The 19,400-nt window shown below is 44.0% G+C and overlaps 1 protein-coding gene across 3 annotated transcripts in view; it reads right to left on the bottom strand.

The window, feature by feature from the left end:
* Positions 1-19,400, bottom strand: part of LOC115655731 — a 210,219-nt gene that overhangs the window by 166,840 nt on the left and 23,979 nt on the right. For all 3 annotated transcript variants that reach the window (XM_030571470.1, XM_030571471.1, XM_030571472.1), the window contains 2 exons: positions 17,385-17,506; positions 7,893-7,940 (listed from right to left, as the gene is read on the bottom strand). In XM_030571470.1, coding sequence (XP_030427330.1) covers positions 7,893-7,940; positions 17,385-17,506 — 170 coding nt within the window. The remainder of the gene's footprint in view (positions 1-7,892; positions 7,941-17,384; positions 17,507-19,400) is intronic.

Raw genomic sequence — 19,400 nt, 5'->3', positions numbered from 1 at the left:
AACGCCTGGGAGAAAGGACGTCGCCAGCTCCATCGAGTGGGCCATGCAAAAGACCCGGAAATGGATGGCCTCCTGACAAAAAAGGGGGGAGGACTATGTCCCCCCTGAATGCTTATGAAGCACCTGGCCATTGTGTTGGCTGTAAACACCGAGATACAACGGCCTCGCAGCTGCCGATGGAACCCCTGGCATGCCAGGCGGACTACTCTCATTCTTGGGGCATTAATGAGGAATGCCAGCTCCCTAGAAGACCGAAGGCCTTAAGCTCGGAGGTGACCATGAGCACTCGAGCAGAGAGATGATGCGTCCGCCGTCAGGGGCAGTGAGGGCTGGGGCGGATGAAACCGCATCCTGTCCACACCAAGGAGGGAGTTAGCCACCACTCTAGGGAGCCTAAGGCGTTCGAGGGAACGGTGACTACCATGACCATTGGCTCCCTGTCCAAGCGGTACGCCGAGGTGGGCCGGACTTGGAGAGTACGGAGGCGGAGCTTGGCGCGTTTGGTTACAAACTTGCGGGCAACCATGGACCCAGGAGACTGAGACAAGAACGAGCTGAGGTCGTTGGGAAAGCCTTCAGACCTCAGATGATTGATGCCATCGCCTAAAACCGCAGTTGCGATAAGCAGGCTCCGGCTAGGTAGGAGACCAAGATAGCCCCTAGGAAGCCCAACCTCTGCGTGGGAACCAGAGCGGATTGCTCTATTAGTAATCATCAGGCCTTGATCTGTGAATAAGACCGTGCCGATGCCCACGGGCTGAGTGGTTTGTGTGTCAGAGTCTCCTCGGATAAGCGAATCGTCCCAATACGGAAAAACGCATATCCGACATAGCTACGGTAGGCGGCGACTATGGCCGTAAACCGGGAGTATTCACCGCTGGCTATAAAGCGGAGGCATCTCCCATGCGGAGGGAAGATGGCATTGCAAAAGTACGCGTCCTTCCTATCCAGGGCGGCCTAGTAGCCCCCCGGAGGCAAGGATGGAATAATGGTTCCCAGGGATACCATGCAGAACTTCAACCTTATCCCAAACCGGTTGAGTCCATGCAGGACCAGGAAGGTCTGACCTGTGGTCGAGTGGGGGACTAGGGCATAACGGGAGTAAAACCCCCAGCCCCTTTCGTCCGCTGAAGGGGGACAGGGCTGGAGCAATTTTAAGGTGGTACCTATGCTCCATCGTGCGCAGGACCCAGCGACCTAAAAGTAACTGGGGCCATGCCAGGAGAAAGCGGGATCAGGATCCCGTCCTGCGACTGGTACACCGCCCTCCGGTGAACCTTGGAAGGTCCGTCTTTGGTCCCAGTGGTAATTGCGAGGGACCTCGACTTTGGCTTTTTAGGGGGCCTGACGTTTGTCTGCGACCACCTTGGCCTTGCCGTTTTCCAGAGTTCTGCCTCTGGCTAGGCACAGAGTATGGCGGCTGGGGCCATAAAGGCCTGCGTTTGGTCGCAGGCGTATACATGCTGAGACGCATTAGGACCCTATTGTCCAGCAGGCTTCGCAGTCTGGGGCTGTCTCTGCCGCGAAGATGCCTTTACCAACAAAGGGTAAATTCTTTCCCCCGTCCTCCAAGACGGCAGCGAACTCTAGGTGGGAGGTTCGAGGGAGAAACTCCTCCACCCAGGTGCTATAATTATCGCAGCTAAGCAAGGCTTGTTGCTTCGCTACCCAGAGGTGCAGGGCCCCTGCAGAGTACACCTTGCATTCGCCAAGGCTCTTTCCGCTTCGGGGCCGGCGCCCGCTGGCCATGATATCAGGATCGTGGTCCTGAGCATAAAATCCGCGCATATGGGGTGACACGGATGCGTGTCCGGACGGCCATGGAGGTACTAAAAGAGGGCACGGGCCGAGTCCCTGACTCACTCGGACCTTGCCCAACTCGGCACCGGGGACCGGCATCGGGAGGCGTATCGGTACCTGGAACGAGATCCAGACCCGCAACCAGAACGGTGTCGGGAGGTCGACCGAGATCTCGAGGCTCGGAGAAGAGCTACAGGAGTCAAGGTACCTGCCCCGGTGCCAGATGTCGGAACGGTGCCGATAGCGGGTCGGCGAACGGGATACCGACCGGTGCAGCGAGTGTGACCAGTACCGAGGAAAACAGTACCGGGACTGCCAGTGGTGTCCGGCGTGCCGACAGGACTTGGAGCGTCTGCGGGACCGTGATCATAGACAGTGCCGCTCTGCTGTACTGACAGGGGACAGTCCCTTGAAGAGACTGTATTACCCGTACCGGCGGTGCCCGGGTCAGGCAGCACTGACTCCGTCATGGCACTGAGAGCCCTCGCCGTTGGTAACATCTCCGGCGCGCAGGGAACAGCAGGCTCAACCACAGTGCGTACTGGGGAGCTGTCAGGCACCGGATTCGACGGCCCTCCTGGGGCCGGGATCCATGGTACCGAGGTCATCAGAGCTTCGGTAGGTGCCGGTGCCGGGAGAACCGAGTTAGATAAGCCGTCTGGCTGGGGTGCCGTCAGCACTGAAGCAGAGGGAGTAATACGCTCAACCACGGCGCGTGCCGGGGAGCCGTCGGGCACCGGATTCTACGGCCCTTGCGGGACCGGGATCGACGGTGCCGAAGCAGGTGTCGGTGCCGGGCGATCCGACTTAGACTAGCCCTCTGGCCGCGGTGCCGTGGGCACGGAAGCAGCCGGAGAAGTAGCTCGACCACGGCGCGTGCCGGGGAGCTGTCAGGCACCGGATACTATGGCCCTTGCGGGACCGGGATCGACGGTGCCGACGTCATCGGTGCCGCAGCAGGTGTCGGTGCCGGGCGATCCGACGTAGACGAGCTCTCTGGCTGCGGTGCCGTTGGCACGGAAGCAGCCGGAGCAATACGCTCAACCACGGCGCGTGCCGGGGAGCCGTCAGGCACCGGATTCTACGGCCCGTGTGGGACCGGGATCGACGGTGCCGACGCCATCGGTGCCGCAGCAGGTGTCGGTGCCGGGCGATCCGACGTAGACGAGCCCTCAGGCTGCGGTGCCGTTGGCACGGAAGCAGCCGGAGCAAAACGCTCAACCACGGCGCGTGCCGGGGAGCCGTCAGGCACCGGATTCTACGGCCCGTGTGGGACCGGGATCGACGGTGCCGACGCCATCGGTGCCGCAGCAGGTGTCGGTGCCGGGCGATCCGACGTAGACGAGCCCTCTGGCTGCGGTGCCGCTGGCACGGAAGCAGCAGGAGCAATACGCTCAACCACGGCGCGCGCCGGGGAGCCGTCAGGCACCGGATTCCACGGCCCTTGTGGGACCGGGATCGACGGTGACGACGTCATCGGTGCCGTAGCAGGCGTCGGCGCCGGGCGATCCGACTAGACGAGCTCTCTGGCTGCGGTGCCGCTGGCACGGAAGCAGCAGGAGCAATACGCTCAACCACGGCGCGTGCCGGGGAGCCGTCAGGCACCGGATTCTACGGCCCTTATGGGACCGGGATCGACGGTGACGACGTCATCGGTGCCGTAGTAGGTGTCAGCGCCTGGCGATCCGACTAGACGAGCTCTCTGGCTGCGGTGCCGCTGGCACGGAAGCAGCAGGAGCAATACGCTCAACCACGGCGCGTGCCGGGGAGCCGTCAGGCACCGGATTCTACGGCCCTCGTGGGACCGGGATCGACGGTGCCGACGTCGTCGGCGCCGGGCGAGCCATCTTAGACGAGCTGTCTAGCTGTGGTGCAGCTGACACAGAAGCAGCAGGAGCAGTAAGCTCTACCACGGCGCGAGCCGGGGAGCTGCCAGGCACCGGATTCCCTGGTCCTGGGGGACTGGAATCGACGGAGCCGAAGTCATCGGTGCCTCTGCAGGCCGGATAACGCAACTGAGGCGAGCTCTCTGGCTGCGATACAGGTGGCACGGAAGTAGCGGGAGCAGGGGGCTCAACCACGGCGCGTGCCGGGGAGCCGCCAGGCACCAGCAGGAATCGTAGACTCTCTCGACCTCGGAAGAAGGGAACGGTGCTGAGTCGACATCGGTGCCGGCGACGGTCGGTGCCGGAAGGCCTTGGTGGTACCGGCGGGGTCCGGTGCCGAGGAGGCGCTTCTGCCCGCCGCTTGAACATCGCTCCGCGCCCAAGGTGGAGGGGCAAGTGAAAGTCCCGCACCTTTTTGTTCTCGGCTTAAAAGCCTTGCAAATGGGGCACTTATCTGTCAAGTGTGATTCTTCAAACAGGAGTCATGTAGATCTCTCTTCGGCCGCGGCTTCTGGTAAGCCGGGCCCCTTTGAAAATCTGGTGAGCCATGCATGGCTCCGGCACTGGGCTCATGGAAGGGGCTACTTCCTGAACCCCGCTAACTAAACTAACCATGTTAGCAAAGGAAACACGTATAACCATACAAATATATATATATAAAAGTGTTATAACTGCATAATTATATACGAGAAAACGAGTAGCTAGGGAAGTGGAGGTCAGCTAAGCCGCGCTCCACTGTTCCAACGACCGACACGGGCGGTAAGAAGGAACTGAGGAGCGGGTGGGCCGGCAGGAGTATATATGGAGCGCCATGGTGGCGCCACTCTAGGGGGCGACCTGCCGGCCCACTGAGTTGCTAGGGTAAAAGTTTTCCGACGAATGTGCACGCGCGGCGCGTACACCTAACTGGAATGGATATGAGCAATCACTCGAAGAAGAACCTCTCTTTTATTGGCTTCTTCTTGTGCAACCTCCCCAGCACTGTTAACTCTTTCTCTGCCAGAGTGGGACGGTTGGCCCATCACATCACCCAATCTCAAAAAAAGATGTATTAGAATTGGTAAAAACACAGAGAAGGTCAACAAAAATAATTAGGGGTATGGAACAGCTTCCATACAAGGAGAGATTAAGAAGACTAGGACTGTTCAGATTAGGGAGATGATAGAGCACTATACAATCATGACTGGTGTGGAGAAAGTGAATAAGGAAGTGTTATTTATCCCTTCACATAACACAAGAACCAAAGGTCAGCCAATGAAATTAATAGGCAAAAGGTTTAAAACAAATGTAAGGAAGTTCTTCACACAACACATAGTCAATCCATGGAACTCATTGCCAGGGGATGCTATGAAGGCCAAAGTACAACTGGGTTCAAAAAAGAAATGGATAAGCTCATGCAGTATAGGTCCATCAATTACTATTAGCCAAGATGGTCAGTGATGCAACCCATGTTCTGCTTGTCCCTAAAACTCTGATTGCCAGAATCTGGGACTGGATGACAGGGAATGGATTACTCAGTAATTGCTCTGTTCTGTTCATTTCCTCTAAAGCACTGGCCACTGTCGGAAAACAGGATATTGGGCTAGATGGACCATTGGTCTGATCAGTATAGCCGTTCTTATGATCTTATTTCTTAGCCCAATTTTATTTATATAATATATAGATGAATAAACACAATGGCACCCAAGATAGATATGTCAGGTGAGGTAAACATTCTAAAAAAGAATGAACCCTTGGAGCCATGCCCTCCAAATACCATTACCAGTAACTGTCACAACGATTGTAACCAAGAAAGGAGCCTTTGATGGCTTCTGAATAGCAAAACATCTACTGCCAGTTAGTGTGAAGTGACAGGAGGATTTAATAAATATGATGCACCAGAACGCTGCATTTCATAGCAGTGATACTGAGGCCATTATTTATATTTTTAAAATGTGAGGGAAAATGCTATTGGATATTTTACCCCATTTTATCCAGTAGGTTGGCATTATGTGAGTGAAATGGATGCTCAGTGGCTGAAACATCAGACGTCAAAACACTGAGCTTTTCATAAGTATCTGGAGCTAAAATTGCAATAGCAAAAATCATCTACAAAAAGCTGATTTTATAAGAATAGAAGTGTACTGTAGAGGGGTATTCTGTATATGGTTTTTTAAAAAAATCTATTAAAATATGATATTATTCAAGCTTACAGAATACAACACAAGAAAACTTCAAGTCTGTACATCCATTTCAAGGGGGCTGTGACTTCAGAAACCACTTGAGCTTGTTTCCCCCCTATATTTAGCATCATCAGAACTCCTTCATGTGTACATCTCAGCCACCTGCTTTTTGACTGTGGGTTGCTTGGAACCTGCCCCCTAAAGGGCTCCTGGAACTTTACTGGGGAGTCACAGGCTTACCCTACTTTTGCATTGTTCTTTCCTTGCTCCTACTTTTTGTTTTGAGCTATCAACATCTTTTATTGCTCTGAACCAGTTCCTAAGTGCAGTCACCCTGACCCTGCATGTAAGACTTCTTTCTTCCTTCCCATTGGCTGTATTCACTCAGGACTACCATTTACAAAAAAAGAGGGAGGGATAGAGAACAATAGCAATAAGCTCCTTTCCTTTGAGATTGTAGATGCAGCACCTGGTGTCTGATTCCCAGTTCCATTATACAAGGGCTCATCTAAAAAACTGTTGGTTTATGGAGCCCTGATTGAAGTCTATAACCTGCTATGCAGAATGATGAGGGAATGAGATATGTGTATTAATGGAGATCCAGGTCCAAATTCATCAATTATAGCTGACTGGTCCAAACAGAGGGTTCCGGAGGCGGGGTGTGTGTGTGTGTGCAAAACTCCACTCTGTCTAGGTACCTATGTGGTTCTCATCATAATATCTGATACAGCAGAAGCAGAGTAGATGGCAGGCAGGTAGGCTGAAGGACTGCAACACTAGTCCATTGGGGTTGAGATCACAACGTGCCCCAAAACTGAACCCGTATGTTGTGAGGGAGAGATCAAGGCACCTGCAGGATTCAGCGCCGCACACCCTGGTGTAAATCACTGGGGAAGGCGGAGGTGAAATACCTTCTGCTCTTCCCCTGGAATAAATGCCCCCTTGGCAAAATTACCATCACTGGTGCAGGAAGATACAGTTTTCACCTTTTTGTGCTAGCTGGAGCACATTTATTCCCAAGTGTCCAGCTACTGTGAAAATTAAAAAGATAATGGATTTGTCATGCTATTGCTAAAATGGAAACAACTCTAGAAGGATGAAAATGATGGGCAATTTACCCCTACTCTTGCCACAGTTCACTATACCATTTACGCATTCAAAGTGGCTTCATTGTTTTCAACTTAGATACAGACATTCTGATGCATCCGTATCCTGGATGCAGTGCAATATTCCTTATGCCATACATAATAGTGCCTTTTTTTATCCTAAGTGGAATCGGGGACAGAGGACTCTCAGACATCTGGGTGCCAAATACACAGAGCTGCATGTGGCTGAACTGAAAAGAAGCACAGTCACTTTAGAGCTACACCTGGGAGAGTGAGGAATTGGCTGGGGGTGGGAATGATGTGGATGAGGGCAAAAGATAATAGTAGCTATGGTTTATGTGACACACATGAAAGGGTTAATAATTGCAAGTGGCTAGTAACAGTGTCACATCCCAAAGATATGCTTGATCCAACTGATTTCAATGGAAGCACCTCAGAGAATTGGGCCAGACATGAACATTCAATGAGAGTTTATTCCAGTGATACAAATGCACCTATATAACTTTGTGGAATTCAACCACGGCTGTTTGTCTATGACAGAAGGAGAAAGACTGGAGTGGATAGCAGCAGCGTGCACATCCACAAAAGGTAGTGGGTCTCATACAAGAACTGTAGCAAAGGAAAGAGATTAGATTGCAGTATACTGTGTGTGTTGGGATAACAGTTAAAGACCTGCAGGCTTGTCCTCTGGCAGAGAGAGGATGGAGGGAGAGTGGTCACAATGTTAATTACATTTTTAATATGGATGCATGGACTGGAAATATTCAAGAACCACTGGGTATAGTACACATATACCGTATATTTAGACATGCAGATCAATACACACATAGGCAAATACTTAGACTACAATCCCTTTCACACATGGGTTATAAATTGTTAATTTTCTCCATTAATTCAGTACTTTTTGAAAACATGGTAAGAACAGTTGAGTGACTTACCTCAGCTGTACATACTTTGCATCTTGCTCTATCTTGATTATCAGAACCCTAAGAGAAAAACAGTCATTTAGTAAGAAAACTGATTAAAATTATATTGACCAGGAAAATAAATAAAAAACATATTAGCATCTCCTCCCTGGCAGAATTAAGGAGCAACAGGGTCAAATCGATTATGAAAAGTGAATGCTTTGTTACTCCAAAATCTGGTTCACATTTGATAATTGGCACCTTTCTTTCATTTACAGTTTTTACTTTATGCAAACACTCTTAAATACTCCTCAAATCAATAAGGCACAAAAAGATAAGCCTGAAACTCACTATGGACAATCAGCTTAAATTGGGGCTCAAGATCATGGAGCCTCTCTGAGCCTCTAGAAATAATCAAGGTTTATGGTGTTTACCCATCATTCTCAGGAAAAAATACATATTATGCAGCTTTGGTGAGATAAAGCATCATGTATTTTTGTAGTACTCAATAGGACTTTGGAGGGAAAAAATGATTATCCCTCACAAACAATGGCTTGAGATACCCCCATCATGAACCCAAGATGTACACATAGAACAAAGCCCAGAAATATCAGCCCACTCAAGTGTAAAACCTGCTTACAGTTTGATCAGCAATGGAGCAGGGTAATGTTGGAAAATACTGTTCAAGGCCACTGCCTCTTCACTAAAACTGAAAAACTGGGCACAAAAAGGCAATGCATTGTATGTCATCTGGTCAGGAGTATTACTACTAAAAGTTCTACATGGTGAGCAAAAAGTGGTGCTGTAGCAAAAGTCTGTTGCGTATGTCTCTCTTAGATTCTGATCCTTCCGTGACCTACCTGAGTGCATCACTGTAGTTCTAAGACCAACAGAGACATTTCCTTCTGGCCATGAGTTAGACAGAGAGTCATGTCCTCTGTGAATGTTATACTCAAAAAATGTTCCTGTGGTCAGTGAACCCTAGATCTGTGGTGTGTATGTCTCTCTGTTGGCACAACAGTTGCCATACCAGTGTCACAACTTGGGGTTCATGCTCCATGTAAGTCTACTTCCCATTTTAAAAAATAATCAGTCTTAGCTTCCAGTCCTTGCACGTGATGAGCACCCTCAGGGGTGATGAGCACCCTCAATTCCCACTGACTTCACCGGGAGATGTGAGAGCTCAGCAACCCTCAGGCAGTGCTATGATCCTGGCAAGGCTGAGCCCATTCATCTAATTACAAAAGGAAGTTTGAATTTCCTCTCCCCATGAAGGACTGAAACAACTTCAAATTTAAATCTGGATAGTTTACATACAATCTTGCTCTTTCCTTTTGTGAATCAGATGAGAGATGACCCAAAATACTAGAAATCAAAAGAAAGAAATGAATGTGTATGCTAGAGAGAAAGAGAGCCTTCCTGCAGTTTAAAATAGTCTCATCATAGTGGTATCATTCCTATGGTGCCATTTTACTGGTGATTTTCTTGCTTCATCACCATTCTCATGCCATTTCATAGATTCTTGTTAACTTCAGTCCATTTGTAGTATTTATATTGGAGATGTTCACCTCTTTGAATATTAGTGTGGCCACCCTTAAAACCTTGCAAATTTTGCCTTATTGCATGTAATCGCTGTTCAATAATAGAACATTCATGACTGATTTCTGAAGTGGAGCCCGAAAAGAAGGCTTAGGAGTGATGAGTGATCTAACAAAGGGGAAGACCACCTCACATTCCCCCTTAGATCACTGAAATGACTAACTGCCGGTGGATCTGAGAAAGGATTCCATTAAATATTCCTGTTACTCAGGAAGCTTCTCCTTGTACATCAGTAACAAATAAACAGAAGGTTTTTGAAATAGTGGCACACTGGAGACCCTGGCAGTTTTCAGAAGGAGGTTGGTGTGCCTGTGTCTCACAGGGCTGAAGTCTGAGTTCCAGCCTGAGTTCTAGGGAGTTCCAGCCTGTCTCTCACTAGGGAGCGGAGACCCAAGAGCAACATGAAACCTTTGGAGATAATCTAGTGTGCGTTCAAGTGGACTTTCTGTTGGTTTCTCCAAGCAGCTTCTGAGGCATTTAAGCAGGGGACTCTTTAGCTAAAAAGACCACAAAAGGGGAGACGTAAACAGCAGGCTGTGAAATACTGAAGATGAGGGTTTTAAGGCATGTTTTTTCCTGAATAAAACGCTAAGATGGACAGAAATGAACTGAAACCACTTAAGATTTATGAAGTCTCTCTCTCTCTCTCCCTGTTAATTTTTTCTAATACTTGACTTTCTTGTTCAGTTATCTCACAGGCCAGTATTCCAATATCTACCTGTTTCTAACGACTACTGTACAAAACTTTCAGTTTTTAAAAAAATTGGTTGATTTTTAAAGTTGTGGCTATTGCAACACACACTACACTAAACCATGTCAGGCTGCAAAATCTCCAGTGCCTCCCCCTACTTCATCTCCCTGGAGTCATATATAACATTACTAGTTGGAACTGTAGGTAACCACCGTCATGGGAAATATTTTCCTTCTACATTTTAGAATAGTATAATTTATAACATGATATTAAAACCAACATAAATTAGTAATTCAATCCCTATATTCCAATTTAATGAATTAGAGGCTTCATTGCATTATTGTTTTGTGCCACTGGACCAATCATTTGGTTTACAAACAGAATGTGTTTATTAATCAATAAATGCATATTAAATAAAGGTATATTACGTAAAATTATGCTGATATCTCACAGGGGCCCAAATGCAATTATTTAAAATATTATTTTCTTGGTTTTCTCTCAACAAAATTAAATAAGAATATGAAACTTGTGTCTTCATTTTAAACTCCTTTTAAGAGGACAGGGATGCAGTTATTGCCTAGTGGCAACTGAGAAGCACTTACCAAGATAATTATTTTAGGATTACAGTTCTGGACTTTATAATATGTGGTTAAGGATAATTTTAGACATCTACTGAGTAACCCATAGTCAAAAACGGGCATGACAAACAAATGGCACAATTACTGTATTTGGATACTTGCAACACTCTTTCTGATAAGAAAGAAAAAGTGAATGCAGGCTACTTGGGGCTGAATCAGCCCATAGTATTTATTTATTTAACAGTTGTAAAAAAATAACTCATAACGAGAAGAATTCCACCACAAATAATTTACAATCTCCAAAGAAGAAAAAAAACCCAGCCCCCAAGCCCACACACACTTCAAGAGTGTTCCCTAAGCACATACAATTTTGATGCGGTGCCCGAAACCCAAGTCTCTTACTCACGGAACTACTTTTCAAATTAACCAAACCACTTATTAAAATAGGCAGAGTCAGGAAGGAGCCAAAAGATAGATTTTTTTCATGACTTTTAACACGGTGCAAACTCAGTCCTTTATAACACCTCTAAAATTCTTTGCTAACCTTGCTGTTTCAGTATGCCCCTTCCCAAAAAAAAAATTGATTTTTGTTGAGATGCTCACCTGTTTAAGAATTGTATCTTAACCCGCTGGTAAAATAAAAAAATGCCTACTGTAAACATACATATATTATATGTACATGCACACACTGGGAACAGGAAAACAGATCCCCTTCACAGTGTCATCTGAATTCATCTTTGACTAGCTGGCACTGTACTCAGAATGGGGAGCTTGCAATCTAAAAGTCATACATGGATTTTTATTTCGTAACATGAGTTCTACTGAGTTTTTCCTTATCATCCTTCATGTGGTTTTACTATACTCTTGTAATTATATAATTAGCATCTTCAGCACCTAGTGTTCCCTGGTCAATGGTGTGAAATATAAATACAGATATGCATAAAGATATGTACTTGGCAAGTGAAGAAGCACAGCTGTTTAAGAAAAAATCTGTGTCACTGAGTATTCTCACATTTGTAGGCCAGATGATGGCCTTGTACCTAGACACACTGATCTATCACCATCAGAAGAACAGCTTTTCCTGGTGTGAGTCCATCATTTTAAAATTGTGGCAGACTCATTGGTACAATGAGCTCTTGCACTTGGGACCTGTATAAATACCATATGCTTTACTGTCAACCACCAAGGGATAGAAATGTTTTGGCAAACATAAACAGTCAGTAAGATACACTCCTTGCCGCACTGCCAGTTCTCAAATCTGCATTTTAATACTTCAAAAGCAGCTGCAGAGGGAATCAAATATGGCAGAAGAGAGTTTGAGAGTCTTGTAGAACACTACAGGATGCTGGAAATTATCACATAGGACAACCACATTGTTCAGCAAATAGCACTGTACGACTAGAGCCATAATTTAAATTGTGGGATTGTGGGTTTGAGGATTATTGGACTGTAAGAGGCTATTCCCTCACACCTCACCAATCAAAGGAAGAAGAAAGGACAAAAAGTCCAAAAAACAAACAGATTCTGTTTCTATTTTTGGCAGTTCCCAAAGTTTTAATCATTCCACTTTTGGCAGGCAAGTCAGCAGTCCTGTTTCCTCCACAACAGGGTCCAAATAAGCCACTCTAATTCCTCCTTGCGGATCGGGAGACTATCAGAAGGGTTTTGATGTGATACGGTCAAAAGGAACCTTCACATTTAGGTTCAGATTCTCATACAGTGAATAGCACCTTACTCTATGAATAGCCCCATCAAAGTATAAGATTAGTCCTGGAGTAAGATGCTACTAATCCAGAGTTTGGGCTGTCAACATTTTAGAGAGTAATGTCTCTGCAGGGAATGATACAGATTTTCTATGTAGATGTACAATGTACTGACTCAGTAAGTAAGCAAAACAAATATTTTGTTGTCAAATTTCTTCCTGTTATAAGTCAATATTGGACTTGTTTTATTTCAGGGAAGCCTAACCCTAGTCTATATAAAAGTTTTCCCCTAAAAATATACTCTGCTGACATGCTTATTCCTGGAGGCCTGCTTAATTATCCCAAATGTAAAAGAAGATGGAAGAGCTCTGTTTGAATAGCCCTGATGCTGCCTCAGCAATTTCTGCTCCTGGCACATGCTAATTCAACAGCCACTGATCATTTGGAGTTAAAGTGCAAGCAGCCAGCTGAATAGGATGCAGTTCGTCTTATTCTTGTGTTGAATATCAGGGTCAGAGGTGAGTACCAGATAACACAAAGCAGATGTAGGGAGAGTAGAAAGAATGTTGTTAACTTATGGTGACCACCTACATTTCAAGGAAATAGAAGGACGACTGTAGAAAAAAATACAAGGAAAGGTTATTTTTAAAGGAACTGCATCATACAATATTTTTGGCACAAAAATCATACAGAGTACAAAATCCTATATTGGTATCACAGTGTAGGATCCATTACGTGAATACTGCAGAAATACATAACAACTTCCACCCTATACTGACTTTATGTACCAAATATGGGACATCTTTAAAATACTAGCAACATGATCCCCCTAAACTCACTACAAACTAGGGAGAAAAAGTTATGTTTCTTTTTACACCATCCACATGTTCTATCGCAGCTTTGTCATGGAGCAGCAGAAAAGCAACCCTGTAAATGTGAGATGAAGAAAAAAGAAAATCTGATCTGAACTTGAAGAAGGATCTTTTGGACAATTATCTAGGTAAATAAATGCAGACACACAATTCCTCTTGAGTAGCCACAAAACAGAGATTCAATATAGGAGAAGAGAATTTTATGACCCTGGGCTAGATCCTCAACCCTGCTCCAGCTGTGCAAAAGGGCCTTCATTATCTCAAATAGGCAGTTGAGGATTCCTCCAATAAAGACATACAGAGTGGCAATTTATGTGGCCACTCTAGCTGGCATAACTTGGAGCAGCCAAATAACTCCTCTAAGTTACTGAAGTCTGTTTCAGACCCTGGCAGCCTCACAATTGGGAGAGAAGAGAGAAACTTTCCCACTTTTTCTCCTTAGTGCAGCTGATGATTAGGTCTTGTACCTATATGTAGATATTGCAAGAGACACATGTGAAAAATGTAATTATTTTAGGTATTAGCAATAAGTAAACAACCTGCTGTACTTTCAGGGAATGCAGAAACACTTAAACAATTTTAGATACAGCAGCCACTTAAAGCTCTTGCTTTTGTTTTTCCTGCCAAGAGAAATTTGTTAAATATTCTGAAATTTTATAAGGAAGTTCACATAAGCTGTAAAGACAAAGAAGTCTTAAAGCACGCCTGATTATTTTGCTAGAGAATGGGAAAATGTAAAAAGATCTTGATTGTAGGAACAAAGATGCCTAACTACCTCAGAACCAAGTGTATTTCTATCATTTCTACTGGCATTTGCTGTCTAAATAGATTAAAAAATAATTGTGCAAGTCACGATAAAACTGTTCTGACAAAACGTGGGAAACTTTGTTGAAAATATCAATAAAAAGGTTTTCCCATTTTCTTTTTACCAGAACTAGCAATTGTGTATATACAAGCCATTCAGCTCAGAGTGCATAGTTTATCTGTGACACAATTAGTGTTTTTTGGGTTTTTCTTTAATAATGTATGCAGAAAAACCTTAAGGAAGGTTCTGCATGAAAGAACATAGGTTAAAGAATAGGTGTAAGGAGGCAAGTTCCCCTAGAGTAAAAAGCAGAGAGTAAAAATAATTATATATAATTAATGAATGACTTGATGTCATCGACTAGTGGTTGATGCCTATTTTAGGATGAATTGTTCCATTCATTTCTGTGGAAATTTTGCTCTGGTATTGAGTATGCAATTCAACTTCCTGATTCGGTGAAGTAACAAGATGGGCAAGTAAATATCCACAATACTCAAGTGGTATCAGACTGCTCCAACATTGTTAGGAGGTGCTGATACCCTTCTTTTAAAAGGCCTAGTTGCCTCATTTAGACAAGGAAGGAAAGGAAGGAAAGGAAAATTTATACTGAGGGCCCAGTAGGCCTCAGAAATTCTGAACCTTCTAGACAACATATATCACATCTCAAGTAACATTAAAAATCAACTCCCCTGATTCTTAGAAAGCGAGAAATATTCAGCTGATTTGCAATCTAAAGACGTCATTCCTTCTCACAATCAAAACAATCTGCAGAAAAGACTTCTAGTCTATTGCTAAAGCTTGGCTGAAACAATCTAGCAAATCATTTCTCAGAACAAGGAAGGGAATGTATCCCCCTCAGTTAACTTTTGTGCTGCTGCCACTTTCCATTTTGGCAACCAAAGGAATGTTGTGGGCACCATATAAAGGCATCTATGGCAGCCTGTGGGTTAAAGCAGACATTTCTTATCTTTGACAGATGGTTAATTCATAGTCATTACTGCTAAATTCAATTGCTTAATAATTTAGATATGACAAACGTGTGTAGTAATGTTTGCCAGGGCACCCTTCTAGGAATCCCAGGATGCAATAACCCCCTAAATGCTTTCACCATACATCCCCATGCTGAGTATGACAGATTGAAACAAATGCAAGCTTTCTGGATATTTTAACTCCCTAGCACACCACTCTTGTTACATTAAAGAGTGGTTCTAGGGAATTGTGTGTTCTGAAAAATACGAGGAGTCCGGTGGAACCTTAAAGACTAACAGATTTATTTGGCCAAAAGCTTCCGTCAGTAAAAAAACAAACACTTCTTCAGATGCAGATTTTTTTCTTCAGATGGTTTTTTACCCATGAAAGCTTATGTCCAAATAAATCTGTTAGTCTTTAAGGTGCCACTGGACTCCTCGTTGTTTTTGTGGATACAGACTAACACAGCTACCCTCTGATACTCTGTGTTTGAGTTATTTTTGCTAGGGGTTCCTGAACTGGCTTGACTAAAGATAGCAATTTAGTCAGTAAACTTAATAAAAAGACCAAATTTTTACAATGGTCTCAACTTATCTTCCAGTTTTCCAGCTGCACATATTAGCATTTAAGCAATCTTATTACCTAACTTGCAGACATAGAGCTTAATCCCAAAAAGTGTTGAGCATCAGCAGCTCCCATTGAAGTGATGCTCAGCACCTCTCAAGACCAGCCCACAATCAGGGAGGCAGATGTATTAGCATTTGCACCAACAACTAATTGCACTTGTAATTTTCAGCCTGCAATTAATTGTAGTTGCAAAGATGGAGCCAATTATATTGGAAGCCTTTTAAGTATCAGGCTCTTGATGTTAAAAGAAATAACAGACTAGTCCATGCCCACCCCCCACACCAACCCAGTCCATTGTATTTTCTTTGTATTTATTTACTTTGAGGGGGAACTGAACATAAATATCTGGCAAGTATTTCTTTAACAGTTCATTTTTCTCTGCATTGCCTTCCTTCAACTAATACATCCCTCTTCCCCACTTTGGCACCAGAAAGCACCTTACAACAGGAGATCTGATCCAAAGCCCAGTGAAGTCTAAAGACTCTTACTTACTTCAAAGGCCTTGGGTCAGACCCAAAGTCAACGTACTAACATTCTAGCACAAAATACCAAGCCAAAACACTGGTTGAAATCCATGTAATTTATATGTTGTTGCTAGAGCTGTGCAAAACGTTCACACAACTCCGAAAGTCTGAAAACTGCTTGCTCCTTTGTTTCAATACAAATGAGAAACAGAGTCCAGGTTTGCAAAACGTTTTGCCAAGGTTCACTAATTTATTGTGCTGACTTAGGCTAATTTATGGGCTTTGTATCAAAATATGCAAAATGTGTGGCTTTGACCACAAAAATTAGGTATAATTCAGTAGCTTTGGGTCTCCTTTCAAGATCTTAAGTTTATACGTTTCCTGTACTTTTTTCCCTCTATTTAACCCACACTTTGTCACTTTATGCCTCTCTGCGCAAAGCCCTGATATGTAATACTTTTAGAATGTAAGCTTTTTGAGACAGAGGTCTTGCCTTTGCTTTTTTGGTTTGGTGCCTAGTTATACATTATTGTCACAACAGAAAAAAATTATACTAATAAAATCAAGAATGATAAAGAACAATTATAATAAATGGGAAAAGTCACATGATATTTTCCAATGTGGCTACTAGCCTTAAGTAAATATATGAAACCTAAACCTTACCTATTAGTTTGCAATTGTTTCAGCCATGGGGAAAACTGAATCCAAACCCTTCATATGTTCCAGGCTTGTGAACACATTAACCAGTTCTGATATAAAATATTAACCATTTTTACTTCAAATTAAACAAGAGTTGCGGAAACCCCTCCAAGTCAGCATCTCGCTCTTATTGTGTAGTCCACAACATACAAAATCATAATGCCTTCAAACTGTTGCCACTTGGGATCTGATCTTACAAGGTGCTGTGAGGAACTGAACACTTCCAACTCCTGCTAAAACTAATAGGAATTGAGGTACACAGCACCATATAGGATTTTCTCATTAACTTGCGGGATTGGGTCCTTGGTCAGTAAGTGCTCTGACATCTGGAGGTTTTAAAATGACACCTCCTTTTCTCGCCCTCAACTTGAGTTTGTAACCATATGTTTGTAAAAGGTTTATAGAACACAGATAAAACCAATGGAAGCTCATCATAACAGTACACCAACATATGGTAGATTGTCTTTCACTCTGCACAGTACAAGATGGAAGAGAATATTCTGCGTTAGTTCCCTCACCTTTTGTATCCAGGTTAACACACACTTCTGGTGAGCAATCAGGTTTTTGCAGTCACAGAAGTGCAGCAGAGCGTCACGACCCATCTCGTCTCCTTCTCGACAGATAAAGCATTCTTTTGACTCTAATTAAAAAGATTAATAAAGTCAGAGAACACATCAGGTTTGCATCAATCATAGCCCATGTGGTTCTTATTGTTGCAATTAAAAGTTATCTCCTCAAAATTGTTGGATGAAAGTGCCATTGTCTACAATTGAAAACACATTGAAGGGAGTTTTCCAACTTATTCTATTTTAAACAGTCAAATTTAAGGAACTTTGTGGAGATAATGTGTTCAAAAGGGTCCTTAAAGGGAATCTGTCACAAAAAAATAAATTTCTGTCCCATGAAACTCCCTTATAAAGAATGTGCACTGTGTATCTTAGTGCTTTTTGTTTTAAAACAGAATGAACATTTTGGGCCTAATTTTCAAAGGTGCATCAAACGCAGCCTCTGATATTGAAGAGGTAACTTAGAGTTCAGTACTGTGAATGCTGAGGTCTTAAACTTGCATTGACGTCACTGGGAGTTGAGTGTCTAACACTTCTTAGAGTGCTCAGCCCTTACTGTGATCAAGCCTTTACTATGCTTAAGTTTTTGCACCCAACCAATCAAATCTTTAGCTGGCGCAAATTGGCTCTGTTGATGTTAGCAGAGTCTGGTCATTTACATCAGCAGAGAATCTGATCCTCAGTTTTTCACATTCAAGCTTCTGCACCCACAAAAACTTGGATTTGTGCATGCCTACTGCATTTGCAAACATAAAGTATTTTTTGCATATGCACAATTTTAGGTGTATAAACCTGTGCAATCCAAATGCACACAAAATTGCACCTGCCATTTTAATTTAATTTTGGAAGTCTGGCTCTTTATGACTTTCTTCGAAGTATATTACAGTTTCGAATTCTGCTGCAAAGCACAGTTTTAATGACAGGATGATTAAATAAAGTATGCTAGTATACACCGATGGCTTTTTAAAGCTTTCTTTGTGTAAGCCAGCTTTTTTGTCTTTTTAAACTGCAGCTCTTCTATTTGGCAATGGATGCAATGGCTTCATGGAAATCTGCTAAAAAATATCCAAAATGCAAGTATACTTACATACTCAGGCACTAGCTTCTGAAGCAGGTTTGCTTGATGCTATTTAAATAAAGATTTTGAACACTGGGAAGGGGATCTCTTTTCCAGAAACAAAAGGGAACAAAACAATTCTTAACATGTAATGTATCACAAAGAAAAACCCCAGTGGATATCACACAGGAAATACTTGGCTAAAAGTCCCCTGCCATCTCTATCTGCACTGAAAGCTGCTCATCATTTTCTGGTTTCTGAAAAACAACTGTCCCTCACATCCCCTGTTGCTGCTCCATGGGCAGTGCGGCAAAGGATTTATGTGACAAAATGAGGATAATCAATGTAAATGTACTCAAACACCTTTTAGAAAAGTGCAACAGACATTATGAGTTGTCCTACAGTGCTGGCATCTGAGGGCCACATTTTTGGCTCAGATGTAAGTACCCAACTCTCAGTGGCTTCCCGGATGTACACATCTGGGAGCAATCTGGCATTTAAAGAACAATCATTTGTGAAAAAAAGAAACATGAGTGAAGTGGAGAACAAGCCCCTATACCTACATGCAATAGGGAATGCATGGGGATATTCAGACACTATTAGCAAGCGTAACTTTTCTTGCAATGGTCACAATGAATACATGTGGTTTGTTCAAAAGCTTGTCTCTTTCACTAACTGAAGTTGTTTCAATAAATGATATTACCCATACACCATGTCTCCACAATGAATAGATGTTTATCAAAGAAAATGGAGTGAAAAGCGAAGTCATGACACCTGATATCTGATAAAAAGCCTGTTTATGCCTAATACATAGAATCAATTGTTCAAGAACAGTTAAATGTGACCCAAATAATGCTGCAAGGTGTCCAATATCTATAGTACCATGCTGGTCATGCAAATTAAAGCTGCCT

This window comes from Gopherus evgoodei, chromosome 8 (genome assembly GCF_007399415.2).
Source record: "Gopherus evgoodei ecotype Sinaloan lineage chromosome 8, rGopEvg1_v1.p, whole genome shotgun sequence".
NCBI lineage: Eukaryota > Metazoa > Chordata > Testudines > Testudinidae > Gopherus > Gopherus evgoodei.
The sequence above is the reverse complement of the archived record's forward strand: the minus strand, read 5'-3'. Positions and strand labels throughout refer to the sequence as shown.